This window comes from Triturus cristatus, chromosome 6 (genome assembly GCF_964204655.1).
Source record: "Triturus cristatus chromosome 6, aTriCri1.1, whole genome shotgun sequence".
NCBI classification, from domain to species: Eukaryota; Metazoa; Chordata; class Amphibia; order Caudata; family Salamandridae; genus Triturus; species Triturus cristatus.
Window position 1 is genome coordinate 1013151263 of NC_140589.1, and position 23775 is coordinate 1013175037.

At 44.4% G+C, this 23775-nt stretch overlaps 1 protein-coding gene across 2 annotated transcripts in view; it reads right to left on the reverse strand.

Moving 5' to 3' along the window:
• The window catches only part of LOC146820926 (zinc finger protein PLAGL1-like), a 517626-nt gene extending 502509 nt beyond the window's left edge, over window positions 1–15117 (reverse strand). For both annotated transcript variants that reach the window (XM_085611799.1, XM_085611798.1), the window contains exon 1: window positions 14897–15117. Coding sequence is in view for 1 of the 2 variants with exons in the window: in XM_085611798.1 (XP_085467924.1) it covers window positions 14897–14915 (19 nt within the window). In the remaining variant the exon portion in view is untranslated. The remainder of the gene's footprint in view (window positions 1–14896) is intronic.
• Window positions 15118–23775: the final 8658 nt, after the last annotated feature.

A 23775-nucleotide genomic window follows, 5' to 3' on the forward strand; every position in this document is an offset into this window, starting at 1 on the left:
AGTTTTCCACCCTTCTCAGAAGGGTGGTAAAGCACTCGCAAATGGGAAGGGACCCCTTCCCCTTTGTGAATGCATCCGCAAATATTTTTTAAGGGTAGGCAGTGGTCCCAGGGACCAATACGTACACTTAAAAAATAAAACTGAAAAGTTTCATTTCTTCCCGTTTTCGTGTATTTTTTTTTTTTAAAAGCTGTTTTATTTAAAAGCAGTTCCAGACATGGAGGTCTGCTGTTCCCAGCAGGCCACCATCCCTGGGAGTGCCAGCCATTCCCAATGAGGTTGCAAATTGCAACAGCCTCAATAATAGGCATGAGGCATGCAATTTGCGACCCCATTGGGAATGGCAAACAGTGTCTCAGACACTGTTGTGCGTCCCAATTAGCGAGTCGCAAATTGCGAGTCGCATATGCGACGCAATTTGCGAATCGCTAATTGGCAGGTCGTACTTCTGGCCCTCGGTCTTTTGTTATAAATATCCCGGCCTGGACCTTTCATTCAGGTGGTGGTTTAAATGTCGTTCACTGGGCATTGGCATGACACACAGCAATGGGGATGTATGACGTTACAACGCACACTTTTACAACGCATGCACTTACAACGCATTTTTTACAACGCATAATCCATTACAACGCACTACACTTACAACGCATGACACTACAACGCATTTTTAAAAACTACCATTGCAACGCATACCATTACAACGCATAATATTTAATTGCATTTAAGGTAAGTATTAGATAGTATAGGGGTAAAAATTACTTTTCTAACTCCAGGGGGTGCAACAGTAGGGTAAGTGTTGGATAGTATAGGGGTAAAAATTACTATTCTAACTCCAGGGGGTGCAACAGTAGGGTAAGTGTTGGATAGTATAGGGGTAAAAATTGCTATTCTAACTCCAGGGGGTGCAACAGTAGGGTAAGTGTTGGATAGTATAGGGGTAAAAATTGCTATTCTAACTCCAGGGGGTGCAACAGTAGGGTAAGTGTTGGATAGTATAGGGGTAAAAATTGCTATTCTAACTCCAGGGGGTGCAACAGTAGGGTAAGTGTTGGATAGTATAGGGGTAAAAATTGCTATTCTAACTCCAGGGGATGCAACAGTAGGGTAAGTGTTGGATAGTATAGGGGTAAAAATTGCTATTCTAACTCCAGGGGGTGCAACAGTAGGGTAAGTGTTGGATAGTATAGGGGTAAAAATTACTATTCTAACTCCAGGGGGTGCAACAGTAGGGTAAGTGTTGGATAGTATAGGGGTAAAAATTACTATTCAAACTCCAGGGGGTGCAACAGTAGGGTAAGTGTTGGATAGTATAGGTGTAAAAATTACTATTCTAACTCCAGGGGGTGCAACAGTAGGGTAAGTGTTGGATAGTATAGGGGTAAAAATTACTATTCTAACTCCAGGGGGTGCAACAGTAGGGTAAGTGTTGGATAGTATAGGGGTAAAAATTACTATTCTAACTCCAGGGGGTGCAACAGTAGGGTAAGTGTTGGATAGTATAGGGGTAAAAATTACTATTCTAACTCCAGGGGGTGCAACAGTAGGGTAAGTGTTGGATAGTGTAGTGTAATATTATGCGTTGTAATGGTAGGCGTTGTAATGGTATGCGTTGTAAAGGTATTTTTAAAAAATGCGTTGTAGTGTCATGCGTTGTAAGTGTAGTGCGTTGTAATGGATTATGCGTTGTAAAAAATGCGTTGTAAGTGTAGTGCGTTGTAACAGTTGCGTTGTAAAGGTTGTTCCCCCAGCAATGGTGTTAGTGGGGCTCCCTTAAAGGCTAACTAACAATTCAGGAGATGGACCGAGCACACAATGGTAGCCACCCACTGCATTACTTTTATTTTTTCCACTCCCTTTTCTTCACAGTGCTACGACTAATTAGTGGTTTACTTTGTAAAGTGCCATTCCAGTGCTATGAAGAATAATGTCTTTGGTTGTGAGCAGAACTTAAAAGAAATTACTGCTAGAATTCGAGAGGCAGATCTTGTATGTGTAAGCCTAAACTTAAGAAAGCTGTGAAGCAAAGGCATATTTTTGAGAGCGCCCAACAAAAAACAGAAAACAGCTAAAACAATGTCAAACAGACAAAATCTTTCAAAAGACAATTTACAATCCATCACAAAAATAAATGGAGTGATGTTCACCTATAACCAAATACAAACTGGCCTCTATCCATGGTCATGTTTTTCGCAACTAGTTGTCACAATTATTGAAAGACTGTCGCTGACAACAGAGCATGGCTATTTAAGGCTTACATGTGACCAAAAAGTTGTGTTCTCTCACCGCCTAAACATACATTCTAAGAATGCAAACCATTCCTGTTGTAACCCCCTCTTCCCTTGCAAACACTCTGGTTTCAGATCAAGAAGTGAGCCGTGGTATGCCGACAGCAGAGTTGAAGTTCAAGTTTCACATGATCTAAGTGGTCACAGGGCCTGCAACATTCCTCCTCCTGTGATGTAAAAATACTTCCAACTTCTAAGACTATTACTTTGTTAAGCTGTCGAGTCTACGCCTAGGGGTCCTATGAAAGACGATAGCTGTGTGCTCGTGTGTGTTTTTCAGTCAACCCCTAATCCCTTGCTATGGATACACAACTGTTAACAAATTGAACAAAAAACTATTTACTTCAACGCGAAATCAATCCATTCTAATTGTGTCATTCGAGTATTACCAGCATTAGCATTAGTAAATGACAAACTGTAGACAATGAACAACTGATGGAAATGTTACCCACCAGTCCATGGAGCACTCATAATAAATAAGCACTCTTTTTACAAGGAGGCTGGCTATCAGAAATCTTGTTGGACTTGGCCGCCATGTGTTTTGTCGGAGGACTAAAAATTGTCTGGACAGTGATTAATTTGAATATTTCAATGTTGTTTCTCACTTACTGAAGCATGTGGCTCAGAGTTATCACATCTGATTTTTAGGTCTCGGCTGCGAAAGGCTGCGCTTGCGCAGTCTCGCTCCGAGATTTAATGAGTTGGAGTGACTTTGAGAAGAGGGGCTTGCACCCGCCCCTCTTCTATCCTGTTCTCCATTGGCTGGCCTCTTAAATGCTGGCCAGCCACTGGAGAAGAGGTCCAGTCACTCCGTTGAAGCCCCGTCTTTTTCGGATCGGGGGGCGTGTTTTTTGCGAGAAGTCTCAGGGAGGAGACAACAGCAAAACACGCCCCCAAATCCGAAAATGAGGCTCCCTTTCTCCGAGGCATTTTTGCTGTGCCTCGGAGAAAGGCGGTGGTGTGCTTGCCTTTTGCTCTGCCTTGTTTATGATTCCGCCGATTAATAGGTTTTCGTAGACAATGTAGGTTTTCGTAGACAATGTATTTCCCAATTCCAGCACTGGCAGTAAAATAATCTAATGATCTACTGTCAAACGCTTCCGCATGTTAAAAAAATAACGCTTTATTTTTAAGGAGACTCCTATCAGATTTGTATTCTTATTTGGAATTAGTATGTCAGCGGTGCCCCTGGGGCACGGAGATTCTTTTAGCTTCCCGGGGTTTTCAACCAGAGCACAGTCTAGCCCTCAAACGCCGGAACCACGCCGTCTTTCTGGTTACCCAGGGTGCCCCCCTCGCGCTCAGTGGCAGCGGTCGGAGGAAGATGGCGGCCGCTGGAAAGACGGAGGAGCTGCTTTTGTTATAGAGGCCGCAGAACACAGGAGAGGGACAGGTTGCGGCATCCGGCGGCGGGGGTGCAGGCACCAGCGGCCCGGTAAGCGGTCGAGGGGACCTGGGAGGCGGCAGTCTACCTCACAAGGCCTTCCAGCTCTCTCGCAACTCGCGAGAGTATCCGGCAAAGGGAGGCGGCCTGTAAGTGGGCCACAGGGACAAATCTTCGGCTAACTCGCCGATCTACGGTCGGGCTTTCCTTCAGATGTACCGACATCGGTCATAGATCGCATTATGTGAGGTCAGAATCCTAATCGCATAACAAAAGCTGCGGGGCGAAGGGTGTACGCAAGCTTTGCAGAGGAGATCTCTGAGCCGGTTGTGTGACAGGGCTGCCGAGGTGCGCTTTGCTGAGGCACACTTTGTTAACATTGCCTCATCATTTTCCTTTAGTTTTTGGTGTGTGTTTATTTATGAATTTTGGGATCAGTTTCTATTTTGTGCACGATAAATTGGTGAAGAGAATTTTGCATCTGATTAACATTCTACGTTCTTTATGAATGCAAGCACATATATCTCAACTTCCTGTTCTCATAGATACAGCTTCTATAAACAGATCTTTCATGGCCAAATCGGTTGAAAATGTACATGCAAAAAATGTTGTGAAGTAAACAAACGATCCTTTAATGGCGCTATTGAAGATAAAAAGTAACAAATAATTCCCCCTTTCTGAGGGGCTATGTTTTTTTTAAAGTCGATTTGTGATACTGACCATATATAAGTGAACATGTTTTAAAAGCATTTCAAGGTGTGCACAGTTTTGCGTGTTTTACTGAGAAATTATTAAATGTTTTGTATTGAATCTTAAAAAGGGGCTGCAGGTTTTTTATCGTCGTTGGCTGAACAGTATCACTTTTGTTTACTATTCTATTTTCCAGATTGATTCAAAATGAGGTCTAAGGTTGATTGTAAAATAGAAGCGAGAGTAGGTACCTCGTATCAGTTGTGCACTCACAATTGCTATGGTGCAGCCATTACGTATTTGGTACAACGTTCAGCATTCAGATGCTCCGATTTTGCGTATACCTGCTTTGCATCTTTGGCTATCATTTATGATCGAGAGAGATTTCCCATTTACTTCTTCTACTACTGCTTTCAGTTTACAACTGCTGGCTGCCCTTCTTGTCTTTGATTATTACCTGCAGACTGGGAGGGTGTTTCTTTTGGAAGGTGAAATGGTGATTTAGTGTGATGTGACTAATGGGTTCTCGTTCGGAATTATGTTATTCACGTATGGAGGGATGGATACACCCCCAGGATAAATCACAGAGCAAGTGGTAGGTGAAAATGTTAATAATTGAGAGAATGCATTTTCGAGGAGCACACTAGCACTGATGTATGCATGAGTGATTTATTACGAGAGGCATGTCTGTGCCAAGACCGGAACACAGAAGAGGCTCTGCACACGGGGGCAACAGGAAGGGTTGTGATTTCAATACAGCACCACCGTAGTAACAGGATGGGTTAGTCATGCGTAGGATCCCACAATCCAGTCAAGTGAGGACAGCCAGGATAACAACACAGGTCTTCTTAATCCTACAGGTGACATATCCACTAAACCCCATCATAGATTTTACAACCATCTGAAAGGGAAAAACTGTACACACTCAAGAACACTGCCTGAACACAAAATGAAGGCTGCTTGTATTTTCCTCTGCGGAACATGTTTTATTTCGTTTTTAGGTCTCGGCTAGCGAACAAGCATTTACAATGCAACGGTCTCGTCATTGTTAAAGTTAGAGCTATTGGCATTGCTCATGACATTTATTTTTGTTTATGTTTTTGTTTTTAAAACATGTAAAGAAACGGCATTGTTATTTACAATGTCAATAGCTTAATCAGTGTGTGTGTAGGTGGCTCTGTGTGTGGGTGCAAATGCAATAGGTCTCGCATTTGAGAGTGATTAAGCTATTGACATTGTAAATAACAATGCCGTTTCTTTAAATGTTTTAATAACAAAAACATAAACAAAAATAATGTCATGAGCAATGCCAATAGCTCTAACTTTACCAATGCCGAGACCATTGCATTGTAAATGCTTGTTACTAACTGCATGGCAGGCCTACAGGGACCCTGAGGGGATTAACAGAGGTGTACTTGCCCACTACTCTATCTCCAAACTGATGTCCCAGGTGTAACAATGAGGAGTCAAGTCTCAAATCTAACCACAACAGTTATGAGGGTGTGTAGGGACCAATGCTTCTTTCCATCTAACACACCTATCTAAAGCTCGCATGGTTTGCTCCAGTGAGTGGTTTGCTGCAATATGATCAGTGCCATCTCGGATCTTCACTTGACTTTTTGCAACTAGGATAGCTTCAACGAAACGCTTCTTCATCCGTACAAACAACAGCAACTTCCACTCCTTTATCTTACTTTTTGCCATTAGGCTGAGGCTACAGCGTCAACAAATCCTGGCACAACTAGAGAAGACACTTGGCCCTCACATGCAAGAGCAAGCGTTTCCCATATAGGACACATTTGCAAGATCTGATTTAAAAATCAATCCAATGGGGTGGGGGGGCACACAAAAGGCAGCTGTGTGCTGCACAAATGGCAGTGACAAAAAGTAGATTTTGGATAAGCTCTGTTCATAGCAGAGCATGAACAGCTTTTAGATACTTGCTCGGGGGCTTTTAACAGCACACATGAGGATGTCGGCAGAGTGCCTGCTGTTGTGAGGAGTCAGTATGTGCAGCTCAGTAGGATGAAAAAGGACATGTGTGTGGCTTAAAAAACATATCTAATAAATCTCCTCTAGAAACGTGGCATATGTAACTTTGTCTGCAAACTAAAACATGTGAAACAGATTCATGTGCTTGACAAATTCAGAAATTGATTCTTATGCGTTTAGTAATAACCAAAATCAATAAACAAAAAGACATTTGTTTACCTGTACAGACAGCAGCATTATATTGGGCCACAGGTAATATAACACTCAGCAAGGTAAATTTAAAGTCACGTGTGCAAAGGGGATAATTATACAATACAACTAAAATTAAATCTTGAGCTCTAGGACACCAACGGTAAACAGCAGCATCCATTTGAGTCCCTTCGTTCCTAAGTCACAAGGAAGGCTTCAGGAGATGCTGATTTGCATTACAAGCAAGTAGGTCCAACTTTTTTATTCTGGCAACGAAGGACAGAAGTGCAGTCCACTTAGGGTACTGGTTCAATATAGTTGCTTTATGTATTGCCAGGGTTCAGCCCTAGTATGCATGGGTCCGCTTAGACACTGACGCTCATGATAGCAGGGGAGCCTGAAGGCTCAGCACAAGTGGCATAATGCAAAATGATGTGGCCAACCTGGAGAATATGATGAAGGAGCCCTGAGACTCCAATATCTCACGGATATTCACTGACCTTCGCCTGAATGGGTACCCTAAAGAGTGTGGGGGCCATGAATGTGTGGCGGCCCACCTGCGCTGCAGTGGCTTGTGTTGCACTCTTGCGCTGCACACCCAAGAACGTGGAGAAATTGAGACAGTTTGAGGTGCTCCTACAAGGTAATAAATCCTCACAATTCACTCGCTGAAGGTGACCAAAGGGAGAGGGCCTTTAGATGTTTGTGGTAACAACAACGGTATCCCATATAAACAGCTCAAAAATAAAACACCATCTATTCATAAACCGAGGCAGGTCACAGACGTTTGCCACATGAGGGTGGTCTTGTTAAGATCTTTCACCCTAAAATCTTGTATGGATCACACAAGGACCCATCAGGTGATTGTACGTGATGGGGTGTAAGCTAAGATGCGAATGGTGGATTGACAACAACTACATCTTCAGGTGTATGATGAATATGCATGCATCTTTAAATACAAAGAAACAGCAAGGAAGTTTATTTGAAAGGCACAAAAACAGGATTCGAAAAGCCAAAACCCTTATGTCAAGCCCCAACAGGCATTGGAGCTGAGAGGAGGATGCTGTCAGCAGATCTCAAGGACCTGCCTCTCACACACAAACACACACACACCAGGAGTTTCTGGCACAGGATCTAGAGTCTATGAGGAAAGAAAGGTATAGAAGCTCACATTTATAGAAGTGAGTGCCAAGAAATACAGGAAACACAGTACCGGACTGATGTAGTTTCTGCAACTCATGAGAAAAAGGATCTGGGCGAACATACTGTATAGGTGCCACAATTGTGTGAAATGAAAGCCCCCATCCTGAGAAAGAAGTTGTTAGTGTTATGAAGGAGTGATAGATTTTATGTGCACTCTTATGGTGAGGTGAATACTATAGCCTTATAGCCCGCCGTAGCGGGCTATACCGGCTGTTAATGGCCCGCTGCAGCGTTAAAGGCCCGAGCCGAAGGCGAGGGACTTTAACAACAGCAGCGGGCCATTAACAGCGGTATAGCCCTGCTACGAAGGGCTATAAGGCTATTAGAACATTCTGCCACTAGAGGGCAGAATGTTCTACCAAAACAAAGCCCTTCAGGGAGCGCGAGGGGATTGAAATCCCCTCAGGCTTCCTGAAGTCTTTGTTCACAGCCAGAGCTGTGAACAATGACAATCATTGGAATGTTGGAGCTCCGGGCTTATACCGGCCAGTATTAGCCCGGAGCGCTCCATTGTCTTCAATGGAGCTGCCAACGTTCTGATGTTCTAATGACAATTAGAACATTGGAATGTTGGAAGCTCCATTGAAAACAATGGAGCGCTCCGGGCTTATAATGGCTGGTATAAGCCCGGAGCACCAACATTCCAATGTGTCTTTGTTCACAGCTCTGGCTGTGAACAAAGACTTCAGGGAGCCTGAGGGGATTTGAATCCCCGCGCGCTCCCTGAAGGCTTTGTTTTGTTAGAACATTCTACCCTCTAGTGGCAGAATGTTCTAATAGCCTTATAGCCCTTCGTAGCAGGGCTATACCGGCTTTTAAAGTCCCTCTGCTTTGTTAAAGGCACTCGCCTTCGGCTCGGGCCTTTAACACTGCAGCGGGCCTTTAACAGCCGGTATAGCCCGCTACGGCGGGCTATAAGGCTATAATATTATCCCACGCTCTGTGGAGAAAGAATACAGCTTGTACTACCAATCAGATGTTGGCATTAGGTGAGATCTACATTCGTCACCAATCTGGCTGCAGGAGGGCACTGGATAGGCACAGTCTGAGTATTAGACTTAAGAGTTATGATGCAGGCCTGTAACCAGGATTGCCGATGGATTTTAGTTTACTGTATCCATCCAGGTGTTGATGGCACTCCAACGTCTAGCAAATTCCTGAAAGTTGCCACGTGATCAACAGAATTTGATCACCATGGATTAATACTTCTCATGCCTAAATTACACTTTTTTTTTTCCTTCACTGGAATTACTAAGCAGGGGAGGAACAATTTATACAGAATGGTAATTTAAATTATGCAGCAAGAAAAGGCAAATTGTGCAGCGTAATGTGGCACATGGTGGAGGTACTGCTTCACAATTTTCTCATTTTTACAATGATAATACAGTCATCATAGTATCATTATAGCACTTAAATGCAGCAATCAGCAAAAGAAAGATGACCTGTCACTGCGCGGTAAAGGGTCTGCCACTGTGCTGAAAAAGGTGTTTTTACTACCTTTTGATCTGCATTGGACTAGAAACTATTTTTTAAGTAAAATCTGCAAATGATGTAGAAGATGATGGATTATGTAGCAGGTGTGGCAAATAGCTATTTATGCAAAAAAACGCTGGAGAAGCACATAATTCCAGTGGCCCTGCCCAATGTGCATCTCTCGCCCTTCATTATCTTTGCTCAGACCTATTGAACAGTGCCAGTCAGGAATCTACACCTCTTATTCTCATACTGTAATCGTTTGCTGGGACACTGATGTATTTTCAGCCCTTGACAGGAATGTTCCTACTTTCTTACCTTCTTCAACATTCCAATACGGAACAGAGAGGTCAAAGGGTGTACTTCCTTTAACTGCTAAGGCTAGCCACAAGTTCCGTTATCAGAGCCTTCCGATGTTTCACTCCCCGCGCGTATGTAGACTTGAATACCACCACATATTTATTTGCTGTCAAACAGCAGTATCTTTGTCCAGTCAATGTTTCCTATAAAGCTCACTGATGTATCCAGAAACTATCTTTAAATGCTCTATCTGGAAACTGAAAATATTTTCAGCCAAAGGAGCTGATGCATTTTTAATCTAGGGACATTAACTTGTCCGGATAATATCATATTAATATTTGTCTGCCTCGGTGCAGCTCTACTCACTGCAGCTCAGAGATTCAATTGAAACCCTGCTCAGGACTGAAAGCCATCGCTGCTGAATAGTTTAAATAGATGATGCTCCTCTGAAAACACCTTGGGCCTCCATTAGCCCCTGATGCTTCCAGAAAAGCATTACTGTTAACTTTTCCCAACCAAAGGTGGGAGAACACATCTGTCCTTTTAAATGCAGACAGCCTCCGACCAAAAAGACTCAGACTGGCTCAGATCTTAAGAGCACTTAGAGCTGCCGATGCCTAGTGTGTGGAAGATCAGCTTTCAATTAACCATTGTTAAGACCAAGGTCCTGCAGGGTTAAGAAACATAGGCGTAGGGTAGGTTATTCTTTTTGATGTGGGGGTCTCAGTGGTCCTCTATCCCAAAGAAAGAGTTTAGGTGACTGATGCTGCTGTAATTGACGAAAGTCTACCACGCAGAAATCATGTCCGCACTGCGGTGCAGCTATGCGGTTACTTAATGTCTAAGAGTGGTTCCAGTGTACACGCGTTTTTAGGTGTGCCATTAGCAAGACCTTCTAGGGGTTTAGCCAGCTCTCTTCCTCAATTGGTCTGTAGATGTACCAATCTCATTTTAATTCCGTTCTCCGCAGCATACATCATAGGGCAATGGGTCAGCCCACTTTAGCTATTGGCAGGCTTAAATGTGACAGCATTTTGCTCTTTCACAAGCAATACATAGCAGGTCCCTATGGCAGTGTGTACTTTTTGAAACAAGAAATAGCCTTATTCTTAGACAATTTTTATAATATTGGCAAGGGTCCCAACACTAATGTTTTGCAAACACTATGATAAAACAAAACCCCTGAGATAATCAAAATACTGGCAGCCGACACCAGACGTACTGAATAATTCTGATGTCCGACACTCCCCTGTGAAGACAATAATTCATGTGAATAATCATCAAAACTCAACCTTCCAACTCGTGTTTCATCGGAGTAAGTGACAACCGACCACGCAAGGGGGTACCATTCCCCAAAACACTAATAGAGACCATATATGGTTTTGTTATGTACAGATATTACTATAGGCTATACAAGCCCTTATGAAATCAATGGTCATACACTTACTGTGACAAAACATGTGCTGACTGGTTGTGCTTGGAGATCTGAAGCACGAATAAAACAAAGGACTGCATTGGATTAACGTGAATTGTCTTCAATGGCTCCCAATCAGCACCCAGAAAACCATCATGCATGCATTTGTCACAAGGAAGCTGGACTACGGGAACACCCTTTATGCTGGGATCAACAAAAAAGTCACCAGAAGACTTCAGACAATTCAGAACACCAGCCATGGCTCGTATAGGGCGTACTACCGGGGCGGTGACGTGGGGCGGGGGAGAGGCAGGGTGGGGGGTTGTAAAATGCAGCATACGGCCGATTTCAGGTAAGTTACGAGAAAAAAAAATACGAATTTCGTTGCGTGCGCTACATCGCCAAATGCGATGCAGTGCGCGCAACAAAATTCGTTTTTTTTTTTCGTAACTTACCCGCCCCACGTCACCGCCCCGGTAGCACGCCCTATACTGGCCGTGGCTGCGGAACACATGTCCAGAATCACTCTCAGCCTCCACGCAGCACTCGCATCACATCACACCACAACTGAAGAAGCTCCACCGGCTCACCTTACACAAAAGAGCATACGTCAACAAATGCAACAAATGCATCTGCTATCATAAACCTTCTAGACAAATCTGCTAGCCCAGACTCCTACTTACACACATTCCATGCATACAGAAAACCAAAACCAGAGGTCAAGATATCTTCTACGGCGCTCCTAAAGAATGGAATGACCTGCGGCTGTACATCAGAGCCTCCTCCTCACTCCTTGAATTCAGAACGACGCTGAAGAGCTGGCTTTTCAAGTAGTCCCACTAGGCACTAGTTTGGGCTAGTCTCATACCTGCTCAGCACCAGGATGCCCTCCTAGGTGAAAGTGTGCTCTACACATCTGCATAACAGAGCATAATATAATGGGGGAGTGCCAGCAATCGTCATGATTAAAGAAGCTGGAATTTATCCAGATTTGCAAGGTGCAGAAGTGGCTACCTTCCCCCTTTGCCGTGCACCCATCTTACATAATAATTTTAACTCATTTATCTTACAACACAAGCTATAGGCAAGCACCGATTTCCTGCTTACCATTCCACAATTGAAATACCAGGCTCATTGGCTTTGTAAATGCTTGTTGTTCTAGAAGCTGCCACCTGCAGGGAGACAATATTATTGGAACTGGGTCTATTTTTAGCAAAAGGGCAGGCAATGTGCTTGATTATTTCCTTTTTCAAATAGTAAATGCTAAAGATTCTTCACAACTTGAGGTAGTCACCTAGGATCTCCCACAAGAGAAGGCTATACTTGCTGCCGTGCGTGGGCAAAAACAGGCTTTTAGAAGGCCAAGAGATAAAAATATCTTGGTGTGGTTGAAAAGGGCAGAGCGGTTAAATACATATTCTTTTTTAGGTGGGTGGATGAAATTCCCTATATTTGAAGGGACCTTTTTAGGGAGAACTTGCTGTTAAGAACCAAGCCAACTTTTTATGCAGCATCACTTTACTCAAGTCTTGACTTTGGATGTGGGAGGAGCATGGGCCTCTCTGCATAAGGAGGAATGATAATGTTGATTGTGTCCGGTTAATACAAACTAAAATGCGCTCACTGCGTGATTGTTGAAATTGAAAATTCTGTGAATTTATTCTACATTGTTGCCCCGTTTGAATGTAATACTTACATGAAAAGATTGTTCAAAATTGAACCATGAGTATTCTGGGAATTAAAGGGTTTGTCTACTTTTCATCCTTTTAATTGGGGATTTACAATTAATAAAGTTTGTTATAAATTTCTAGATGTTAAAGAATAGTTTTGATAGGAACAAAATGCTATCAGTGAATAAAATAATACATTTTATTTTTGAGAATATGAAGTTATTACTATAAATCAAAATATGCTTCAGTTCTTTGTGACTTGTTTCTAAACCAACATAAACTTAAAAATTGAGTTTTAAAGCCACTCAAATGCTGGGTTTCTCGCACATGCAAGCCTTTAAAAACTGTGATTGGAGTTGCCAAAAAATTGACTAATTAATGAAAATAGCCACCTTCAAATTGTTCAAAATCAATTATCAAATGTGTTTCAGTGCCAGAAGAGTTTTTCTAAGCATACCTACAATCCTGCAGCAAGAAAAGACGAATCTTCTTGTGCTGAAAGAAATCTTTCTTTAGCTTTGAATGTGTTTGTCCTGATGGAATACACCCAAAATAATTCTTACACATAATGAAGAATTGGTCAAGCTTGCTTTAAATTTGCACCTTTATCAAGTGTCTTGAAATAATGCAGAATATGAAATTATTAACCAAATAACTTTAGACCTATTACAATTGTGCAATTAACAATTAAAACAAAATACATCTCAAAGAAGCTATAAATTTAGAAAGTAGTAAACAGCAAAACGTAATAACAGGTACAGTATTTTTGGTAGTGTGGATAACAAACCTTAAAGCTACAAATAAAGAAAGCTACTCCGTACATTTGTAGCAACCAGCAAATAATGAAACCCTGCGTGAACCTTTGACTTTCGTATTCAACTCAGATTCCTTGAAGTGGTGCATAACGCCCCTATCTATTTTACAGGCAACAAATCAAGTTGTAAACAACGGTAAAGTTTACTTAGTAAACTTTACACATAAAATCTAATTGCTTGGGGCTAGTAAAGACACCAGAAAAGTCAGTCTAATAAAAACGGGAGGGGTGGTTAGCTTGTTAACGATCAAAACTCATAACGAGAATGTTGACACTTCAAACTAAAAGTTTTCAAATTATATTTTTGTATACGCAATACTTTTTTACATGTAAACAAAATGCGTTCTAGAATATATATTTTCAAAAAAGGAGTTATTCTGATATGAATCGCAAAGATTGTTCATGTTTATAACAGTGTCTAAAATGCAGTCCACAATGCTTTCAACACGGCTCTGATAACCACACCACACATCAAATGCCCAGACTGTAACAGCTTCATCTAAACTTGTGGCGTCGTAACAAACGTGCTATATATACAATCGCTCCTCCCCGTGTTGGTGAAATAAATAAAATGAATGAAAACCAAGTAAAAGACTGGGATAACATTCTGTTTCAAATTCACACCGGCACAGTTACCCTTTATGCACAAGACTTCGTCACACAATGCGCGCAGAATTTTGGGGATCGAATACTGCTTCTGCAAATTACCCGTGCAATGCACACACTACTTCCCTTTACACTAGGATTAGCAAATAGGTTCAGAAACAGACGCGGCTCGACGGTTTTTGCAACTCAATACTTATTCTTTTAATGCAATTCTTTATTATGAAAACTATATAGCTAAACTTTACGCTTATTCGTTGTTTACGCGCGGCCATATTTTTTTTCAGAATTCTTAATTTCCACCGATCAATTCAGAATTCGTTTCATAATATTTATAACTGAAAATGGTTTATGCACGCTAAACGCTAAATTTAAAATTATTTTCAGTGTTACGAATTTCGTAAAGAGTAAAGGAATTACAATCTTCAGATCTAAAACAAAGTCAATGACATTCAGCAGCCACCTCTAATAAGATTTTTTTTACGGGGGGGGGAGGGGACGAGGACAAGTATGCTTTACCACCATTAACAAACAAAATAAAATTAAATACAGGTTCGTCAAACGGTGGCGTTTTGGGTTGGCTGAAGGTATGAGGCAAACCAAAAGCTTTCATGTACTTTAGTTCGTATGCGGGTGGGAACGGGGTGCGGGGGCAGGAGTGGCATGATCTGATGGGCAGCTGGCTTAGAAGGGTAATCCAAATCAGAGGGTGGCTAAAAGATCAAACGGGCAGCAGTTTCAAAGACAGGGGTGGGGGTCAGGGCATTTCAAAAGTGCAAAAAGGTCAGGCGGAGGAAGCAACTCGGAAAGCGGCAGCTGGACTGCACTGTGACCCGCAGGATGCGGCTATCGCACGGTTCCTTACACACTTGCACTTACACAGCGACTCTGTGGACATGTTTGGGGACTCGCGGCAGGGGCAGCGGAGGGTGGAGCGCGGTGCGTGGCTGGATTCCCCTCGCCATTCTTCACCGCTGTCCGGCAGCGCTGCCTGGCCTCCACCGGAGCTGAGAGCCCATGGGGATCTGACTGCAGGCAGGCTCTGGCTGGTGCTGCTCCGTAATCTTGCAGAAGTTTCCTAGTTGTTTCTGCGCCTGCGATAGCTCCTTTACTCGTTTACTAGGAGCTGCGCATGCGTCAAACTCTACTACCGCTTGGCGGGAAGTGGGGGGGGGAGGGGCTATTTCTAGCCATTGATATTTCTAATTTATAGTTTTAGTCGAAGGATGCACACTAACAAAAAGAGTGGATTAATGTTGGCAGGGGCGCCGTTAACCCATTGCTTCAGCAGCTGCATCAGGGGCGGGGTTTTTGATGGACCTCTTATGTCTGCAGCTCGACTGACAAACGCTCATAATTAACGCAAAAGGGTAGGAATATGAGTGGATGAATGAATGGAAGGATGGATGGATGAGTGAAGGGGAGAATGGATGGATGTCTAAAAGGGTAGATGGATGGATAGATGAAGAGAAAAAGGGTAAATGGATGGTGAATTAGTGGATGGATGAGTGGGTGTGGATGGATGGGCGAGTTGAAAGGATGGGTGGATGGATGAGTGAAAGGATGGATGGATGGGTAAAAAGATTAATGTAAGGACAGGTGAGTGAAACATGAATGAATGAGTGAGAAGGAGGATAGGTGGATGGCTGGATGAAAGTTTAGGTGGAAGGTTGGATGGATGGGTAAGTGAGTGAAAGGACGGATGTAAAGATTAATGATAGAGAGATGAGTGAAAGAATGGATGGATGATGGGAGAATGGATGGATGAGCGAGTGTAAGGATGGATTGATGAGTGGGAAGGTAAATGGATGGCTCAATTTGTGAATGGTTGGATGGATTGAGTGAAAGGGTACATGAATGATGAGTAACAGGATGGATGAAATGATGGATGAGTGAAAGAATGGATGGCTGGATGAAAGGGTGAATGGATGGACAAATTAGTGAAAGGATGGATTGATGAGAAAAAAAGTAAATGGATGGATGGATGAGTGAAAAAGTAAATGGAGGGATGGGTCAAATGGTAGATGGATGAGTGAGAGGATGGATGGCAGAGAGAAAGGGACGAGTGAAACGGAGGATGGATGAGCGAAAGGATGGATGGATGAAAGGGGGATGGATAAGTGAAAGGATGGATGACTGAGAGAAACAATGGATATGTTTGATGGATAGGTTTGAAAGCAGATGGATAGGTTTGAATCTGGATGGTCTAAGAGAATGGTGACAGACTGAATGTTGGATGAAAAACTGAATGGATGACAGAATGTAAAGGTGACATGGTGATTATTTGTGGGTGGATGGAAGGATGAAAAGATGAATAGATAGATGCTTGGATGGAAGAGACAAGCAAGATCTTCTGGGAAGGGTCACAATGACTTGCTTCACTTGCTTGGAGTCATAAGAGCTTTAGTTCAAAGTGTGGTGCATTGACATTTTCTGGCTACTACCTTGAATGGTTGTGGTGTGTAGGGAACTGCAATGCTCAAGAGGGGGTTCCTTCTTCAATCTAGAAAAACAAGCATGACCCTCTTTGGAAAGGTGGACGGAAGAAGTCACCACGAATAGCTTATGATAACAACCAAAATATGTCATGCTTAGATATTTCATGCTTTTTTACATAGGAGTAGAACAAGAAGAAACGTGTAAACTATCCTCTATTCTTAGTTGCTCACTTAGGGCTCATTTACGAGTCTGCAGTCCAAGGACCGCCAGACTCATTGTGTCTCGGCTGTGGCAGTCCAGCCACCGCTGCACGGGTGGTCTAATCGCCCCATTACTACCTAGGCCATTGGACTGCCTTAGGACCGCCACCGCCAGAGAATCACCATTCCCTGGAGGTCGCGCGGCGGTCCGGAGGCCGCAATAATCTTAACGGGATTGCCGTGGTCCCACCAAGCTTATTACGAGTTTCCTCTCTGCCAGGGTTTTCATGGCGGTAACCGCCGTGAAAACGCTGGCGGAGAGGAAAAAATGGGCCCTACAGAGCCCTCTGTGCCTCCACCGCACAAGGATGCACACAGGGGGGCATAACGTGCGCCCCTGTGTGTATGCACATAGGTTCCTGTACAGCATGGACATGCCAAGTAGGAACCTTATTGTGTGGTCCCATGGCAGTGCCGTTTTCAAAGGCACCGCCGCCTTTCAAAGAGGCACCGCTGGAGGACTGCCACACCGCCCGCCTGGCAGACCACTTATAAGTCGTAATCTGGCTGGCAGGTGGGCGGCGGCAATCTTCGGTAGAGGGCAGCATGGCAGTTTGCACCGCCGCACCACTGTTCCGCCAAAAGTTGTAAGCAGGGCCTACGTTTTTGAAGGGGGAATCTAACCAGTTGTCTGCCGTTTTCTTGAAATTTCTAATAGTAGCCATTTCAGCCCTTTTTGCTGCCCAGTAGTGCCATGTGCCTTAGGAGTCTCGAATCCTTTTGCGCTACGGATTACCCGTGACACAGGGGTAACTGATAATGATCATAAATACTTTTCTCACTGGTGTCGGATTTCTTTGGTGTTGTGTCGATTTCATCTTCAATTATATAGGTATTGTTTAAATGCTTTACACTTGTTCCTTTGTGTAAGCCTTGCTGCTCAGACCACAGCTAACCAGGGTTGAGCTGAAGGTTTGCAAACTATACCTCAGGATCCTAAAGGGGTTGGTAAGTGTATTACATGGTGAGGCCCCAAAACCACACTATATAATATACCCCATTTCCTCACATTGGTGCCTAGCGATAGGATCCAAAACTTGTATTTAACAATACCATGCAACTGTTGAAGTTGAGACACTGAAAATACACATAGGTAGCCTCATAGAAAAGAAGTCTCTTACCTCCCAAGTAATTGTTGAGTGAGTGAAACTCCAGGCGACTGTTTCCAAGGATTACAAAAACTTTTTCAAGGAGTTGGTAAACGTTTGAGAAAGTTATGGCAAAGTTTCCTGCAAGCTCAAAAGTTTGAGAACGTTTTCAAAAAGTTTTGAAACAGTTTCAAGAGCCACTTTTTCAACAAGGAAACATGGAGCTCAACATGGCACACCTGTCGTCCCTTACGAAAGACGAGTTGAGGGCATTTTGTACACACAGTAAGATCAACACGGGTGCCAAGGATAGGTTAAAATGAGTTGAACAAGACACTCAGAGCTGGGAGAGAGCTCTCAAGATGAGGAAAGTGAGCACACTACAATAGGGGACACTACTCTGGGAATTAGTGCCAGTAATTGGTAGGGATAGACTGCTTACACTTGAGAATGAGGTAGCAGAATCCTACTCACACATGAAGGCAGCACTTCTCAATTTGTTTGGCCTCACTCCTGAGGAGTATAGACATAAATATAGGACAACCAAGGCCGGCTTTAGCACTTGTGGTGCCCTGTGCAACAATGATTTTTGGCGCCCCCCCCCCCTCTTCCCCAATGACCACCTCCGCAATGGATTCGCTCCCTACCACCCTTTAACTGTCTTCATAACCACTCTCTCTCAGATTCATTTAATTAGCTTTATAGTGTCACTCATAAAAGTAAAGGGTGTTCAGAGCACTTTACATTGCGCACACATTACAGAGACAATCATGTGTTACTCAATGTATAGGAAACGTTACATAAAATGTAGGACCACAAGGGGTAGGATTTATACGTCAACCATAATGGTAGGCAGTATAGTGTATGGGGCTTGATCTGGAGAAGCACAAACTCAGAATTTGAAACGTAACACCATGGTTGGGGGTTCGCTTTAATAAACAGAAATGATTTCTACCCAAATAAACCCTTTGTGCAACATTAAAATAATGAAAGTCTGGGGGGAAAAATCCATACGCTTTAATCTATACTTGACATCTGCATTTCAGTTCTTTAATGACAGTTAGTAGCTCACTGTTTTACATTAGGAGTTTAACTTGTAAACTGCAAGTAACAAAAGGATGTCTCTGAGGAAAGCAGTAACCCACTGACCTACTTATGTTATATTCACTTTGTGACTTGCATGGCACACATTCTTTGCAGCAGGCATATTAACCCTCTGCACTACCTTATGAGGAATCAAAACTTCCACCAGACAAAACTACGTCTCTCTCCGGGAAGAACATTAATCACCAGAGTTAAATTGACATTTTTATTATTGGCTCAACATTGCCGGAGGCCAGGAACGCGGCAGCGTGTGCTTTAAAGAACAAAATTAAGTAGCAAACAGGCGCCCCCACGCGAGGTCTGCACCAGGTGCGGTGGCACCGGTCGCACCGCCCTAGAGCCTGAGGACAACACAGAAGGAGGCAACACAGACACGGGTTGACTTTGTTGACACTTCATTTAAGGCACTAGATTGTGGGATTAAAGGCAACAAAGTAGACACATTTGAAGAGCTCTACAAATTGGTTGCTAAGGAGCACAATTTGATAAATTGTCACTCAGAGAGGTTGCACCAACATCCGATGGACTCAAAGCTGTCTAGCCTAAGGAACTGGGCAAGACAGCTAAGGAGTGGGTTCGTACTAGGGTCCCCAAAAAGTCCCTGGGAGGTAACCAGAAGAAAGGTGATCAAGTCCCTCTTGAGGGGGAAAGAGGGGAGTAAAGATAAAAGGAAGGAAGTCCCAAAAATAGCTCTGAGGCACTTCCCAAACCAAGGGGTGTGGATATCAGGGGAAGAAGTTTGACCCCTTGAAGGCTGGCGTGTATTTTAAATGCACTTTTCCAGGACACAAGAGGGATTCAAAAAGGCACACACCAGTGACCGCTGCAAGAGATTGGCAAGTGTAGGAATGGGGTGGGAGATTGCTCCTAAAGATTGCAAAAGTTACGCAGAGGCCATCTTAGTGTCCCTGGGTAGGGGGGACATTGAACCTTTGACTCACTGGCCTTCAAGATGGAGAAATACCAACAGTGGTAAAAAAACAATGATGTGGAAGGGAAGGCTTAGAGGGATACAGTTGCTAGTGTATCCATGGTCATGGCCAAGCTGGTTTCCCAGACCAGATCCTACCAGAGGAGGTGCATGAGACTGTCAATGCTGACAATGTCACAATACGGGCCCAAAGAAAGTAGCTGTCCTTCCTATAGTCTCTGTAGAGTGTTTGTTGGGGAATTACTGAGAGACCTCTGCTTGGGCAGAAGTAAAGAGGAGGACTAATGCAGCCATGATGGGCCAACTTGAATGGCTGAAGACCCTACTGTAAGGACCCTATTTGCCTACAAACAATCCCAGGGTCGAAACGTCAACTGCTTTATTTTGTGCAATAGTGATAGATTCACCGTGTCCCCTCCCTATTATGGTTTTGTAAATAGGTTATCCTTGGATAAGGCTGGATTGACTTCTGACGATTTGGATGTGTATATTGTTCACTGCCCTCCCTTTATGAAATGAAATGAAATGAAATGAATGAAATGAAATGAATGAAATGAAAAGAGATTTGTAAAGCGCATGGCTGCCCTTGAGCGTCCCAGCGCTGAAACAAAACACAGGACCACCACCCAAACACAACTAAAGCAAAGCCTAACGGAGGAAGAGATAAGTTTTCAGTGCCTTGCGGAAACGCACTAGATTGGGTTCTTTCCGCAGGGCCGTCGGCAGAGCATTCCATAGTTGGCCTGCATTAATAGAGAACCGGCGACCGCCGGACTTCACCTTTTTGGCTCTGGGTATCACCACAAAATTACCATCATCCGAGCGAAGGGCTCGCGTAGGTTTGTAAGGGCGCACCAGGTCTCTAAGGATTGGAGGGCCTGATCCTTGCAAAGCTTTGAACACGATGCAAAGGGATTTAAATTTTATGCGAGCTCGGATTGGAAGCCAATGCAAGGCCTTGAGAGCAGGCTTAGCTGATGATCTTTTGGCAGTACCAGTGAGCATTCTAGCAGCCGCATTCTGAGCTCTTTGGAGCACATTCAGGGTGGATTCTGGTGAGCCAAGGAATAAGGCATTGCTATAATCCAGCCTTGACAAGACTAATCCTTGAACCAGAAGTTTTCGGGAGTTTTCCGGGAGTAGCGGGAGGATCTTCCGTACTGACCTGAGCAGTCCATAGCAGGTCCCTGCCACTCGTTTAGCTTGAGTGGTCATTGACAGTTCAGGTTCAAGCCAAACCCCCAAACTTTTTATTGCTTCTTTGGGAACTGGGGGGGCACCTAGACTGTCCGGCCACATGGATTTGGGGAGAGTTGAACATAGATTGCCAAGAAGCATCAGCTCCGTTTTCGTCCCATTTAGTTTGAGCCGGGACTCCGACATCCATGACATGATGTTAACAAGACATGATGCGAACTTTTCCCCCTGGCTTTCCGAGAGGGACAGCGAGACGATCAATTGAGTGTCGTCTGCGTAGGTTGCGATTTTCACCCCGAAGGGTGAAACCACCTCCTCCAGTGGGGTCATGTAGATGTTAAAAAGCGTAGGGCTCAGTGAGGAGCCCTGCGGTACTCCACACTGAAGGGGGGTAGGCAGAGATCGAAGATTGCCTTCGCAGACCTGATAAGTCCGGCCACTCAAGTACGACGCGAGCCATTTGAGGGCCGACCCTCTCACTCCAATCTTCCCCAAACGGTTGATCAGGATATTATGATCAACCGTATCAAATGCAGCGCTTAGATCCAGGAGGACCACCGCAGCGGATCCTCCCGAATCCAAGATGCATCTGCCTTCCTCCACCATCGAAATCAAGGCCGAATCGGTTCCCTGGCCAGGCCGAAAGCCCGTCTGAGTACGACCCAGTAGATCATTAGATTCCAGGAAATGCGAAAGGTGGCGGTTGGCAAACTTCTCGGCAATCTTATTCAGCCCGGGCAGAAGCGAGATGGGACGGTAATTGGCCAAATCGGCCGGATCAAGGCCTGGCTTTTTCAGAAGGGCCTTGACAATGGCTTGCTTCCAGCTAGGTGGAACAATGCCGTGGGTGAATGAGGCATTCAGCAGGTCGATAGCTGGGCCTGCAATGGTGTTCGTAAATTGCTTGAGGATCCGAATGGGCATGGGGTCCGAAGGGGAGCCGCTCTTCAGGGCTGAAAGCTCCTCACAAAAAGCCTCCTTTGAGATGGAGGGGAAGCTATCAAACACCTTTTCAGCCTCTGGAACTGCTTTGTCTACCCTACCTGTACTCAGAGGAAGGCTGGCTAAGATGTTCTGTATTTTGACATCAAAAAACTGGGCCAGTTGATTGCATTTATCAGAATTTACCTCATGGGTTACCGGGGGAGTAGGGACAGTGAGAAGCTCTTTAAGGATCTGATAAGTTTCTCTAGAAGAGTTACCTGCCATTCTGATTCTTTCCTCAAAATGGGCGGCTTTGGTCAAATTGCAAGCCACCTTGTATGCTCTCATGGCTTCACGATAGTTATCTTTTTTGGTGGTCGCCCAATTCTTCCGCCATTCTCGCTCCAGCTTTTTACATTTCTTTCTCATACATCCCAGTTCAGGGGTGTACCAGGAGGACTTGGGGCGGCTCCCTTTAATTGGAGATGGCTTTGAGAGGTAGTTCAATATCTAATGCTTGGCGGAGCCAGTCATGGAAAGCAACATCGGCTACCAGGGGATCGCATCCAGATGGGGGGACTGATTGTTCAAGAATAAGGGAGAGATTCTCAGTTGATAGTCGTGACCAAATTCTCTTAAAAGTACGGGGTGCCCTAGGACCGAGGGGAGGAGGAGGGTCCCTCATAAAGTTCAATTCAAACGGCACCAGGAAGTGATCCGACCAGGGCATAGGGAGAGGAGGGCTCGTCTGAAGATGTGAGATATTGGAGAACACACAGTCTAACAAGTGTCCCTTCACATGTGTAGGTTCTCGATTGTGGAGCCTGAGGTTAGCTGTCATAAGTTCCGATCTCAGGTCAGATGCTATTTTATCCTCCTGTAGGTCAAAATGAAGATTCAGATCCCCCAATAGAATGAAATTGGGAGAGGATGCGGCTAAGACGGGAACGTGGTCCAGAATGGAGGAGGAAAACTGTTTTATTGTCCCCGGGGGGCGATAAACCAAAATGCCCGAAAGGGAATGATTCGGCGATGACTGGATCCGAAAATAACAGCTTTCTGCATCTTGGATGGGCCCTTTATCCATTCTGCAAGACAGCTTCTCCCTGTGAATTATAGCTAAGCCACCTCCCTTTCCCAATGGTCTATGGAGGGACTGAATGAGATAGCCAGATGGAAGGACACTGACTAAATCAGAATCAGAGTCAGCTGACGTCCATGTTTCAGTAAGAAACAGGATGTCTAAGTTAGTGTCTTCAATCAAATGTAGGATTTGTAGTGCGTGTTTAGGCAGGGACCTACAATTCAGAAGCCCTAACCTAAGGGGGTCTTTAGTAGGAGCTTTATTTCCCCCAGCCTGGTCCTTAAATGGACAATAGACACATGGCATGAAAAGGGCATCAGCTCCTAATCCATGATGACAATAACGCGAGTTTGATGGCTTTAAAAGGACTAATTCCTCTTTCGTGTATATGATGGGAGTGGCTTCAGACACGGGCAGGGTCTCTGGCCCTAGGTCCGTCCTGGCCCGGACGGGCACAGACGGGCTTGCCTCTGGCGCGCCTCCGGCGCGCCATCGGCGCGCCCGCTGCGCCCGCCCGCTGCGCGGGCGACGAATGGTCGCCATTTATGAAGCGCGAGGTGCAGGAGACGCCCTCGCACTAGACCGCTACCCGTCTGAAAGCCTACCCAAGATGGCGGCCGCAGTCGGCAAAGCCAGTGGTCAGCCCGACGTGACAACAGAGGCCCAAAGAACCGCTCTGAGATGCCCCCAAGCCCCCACAAGTAAGAGCAGAGAACAAATTACCAAAATTA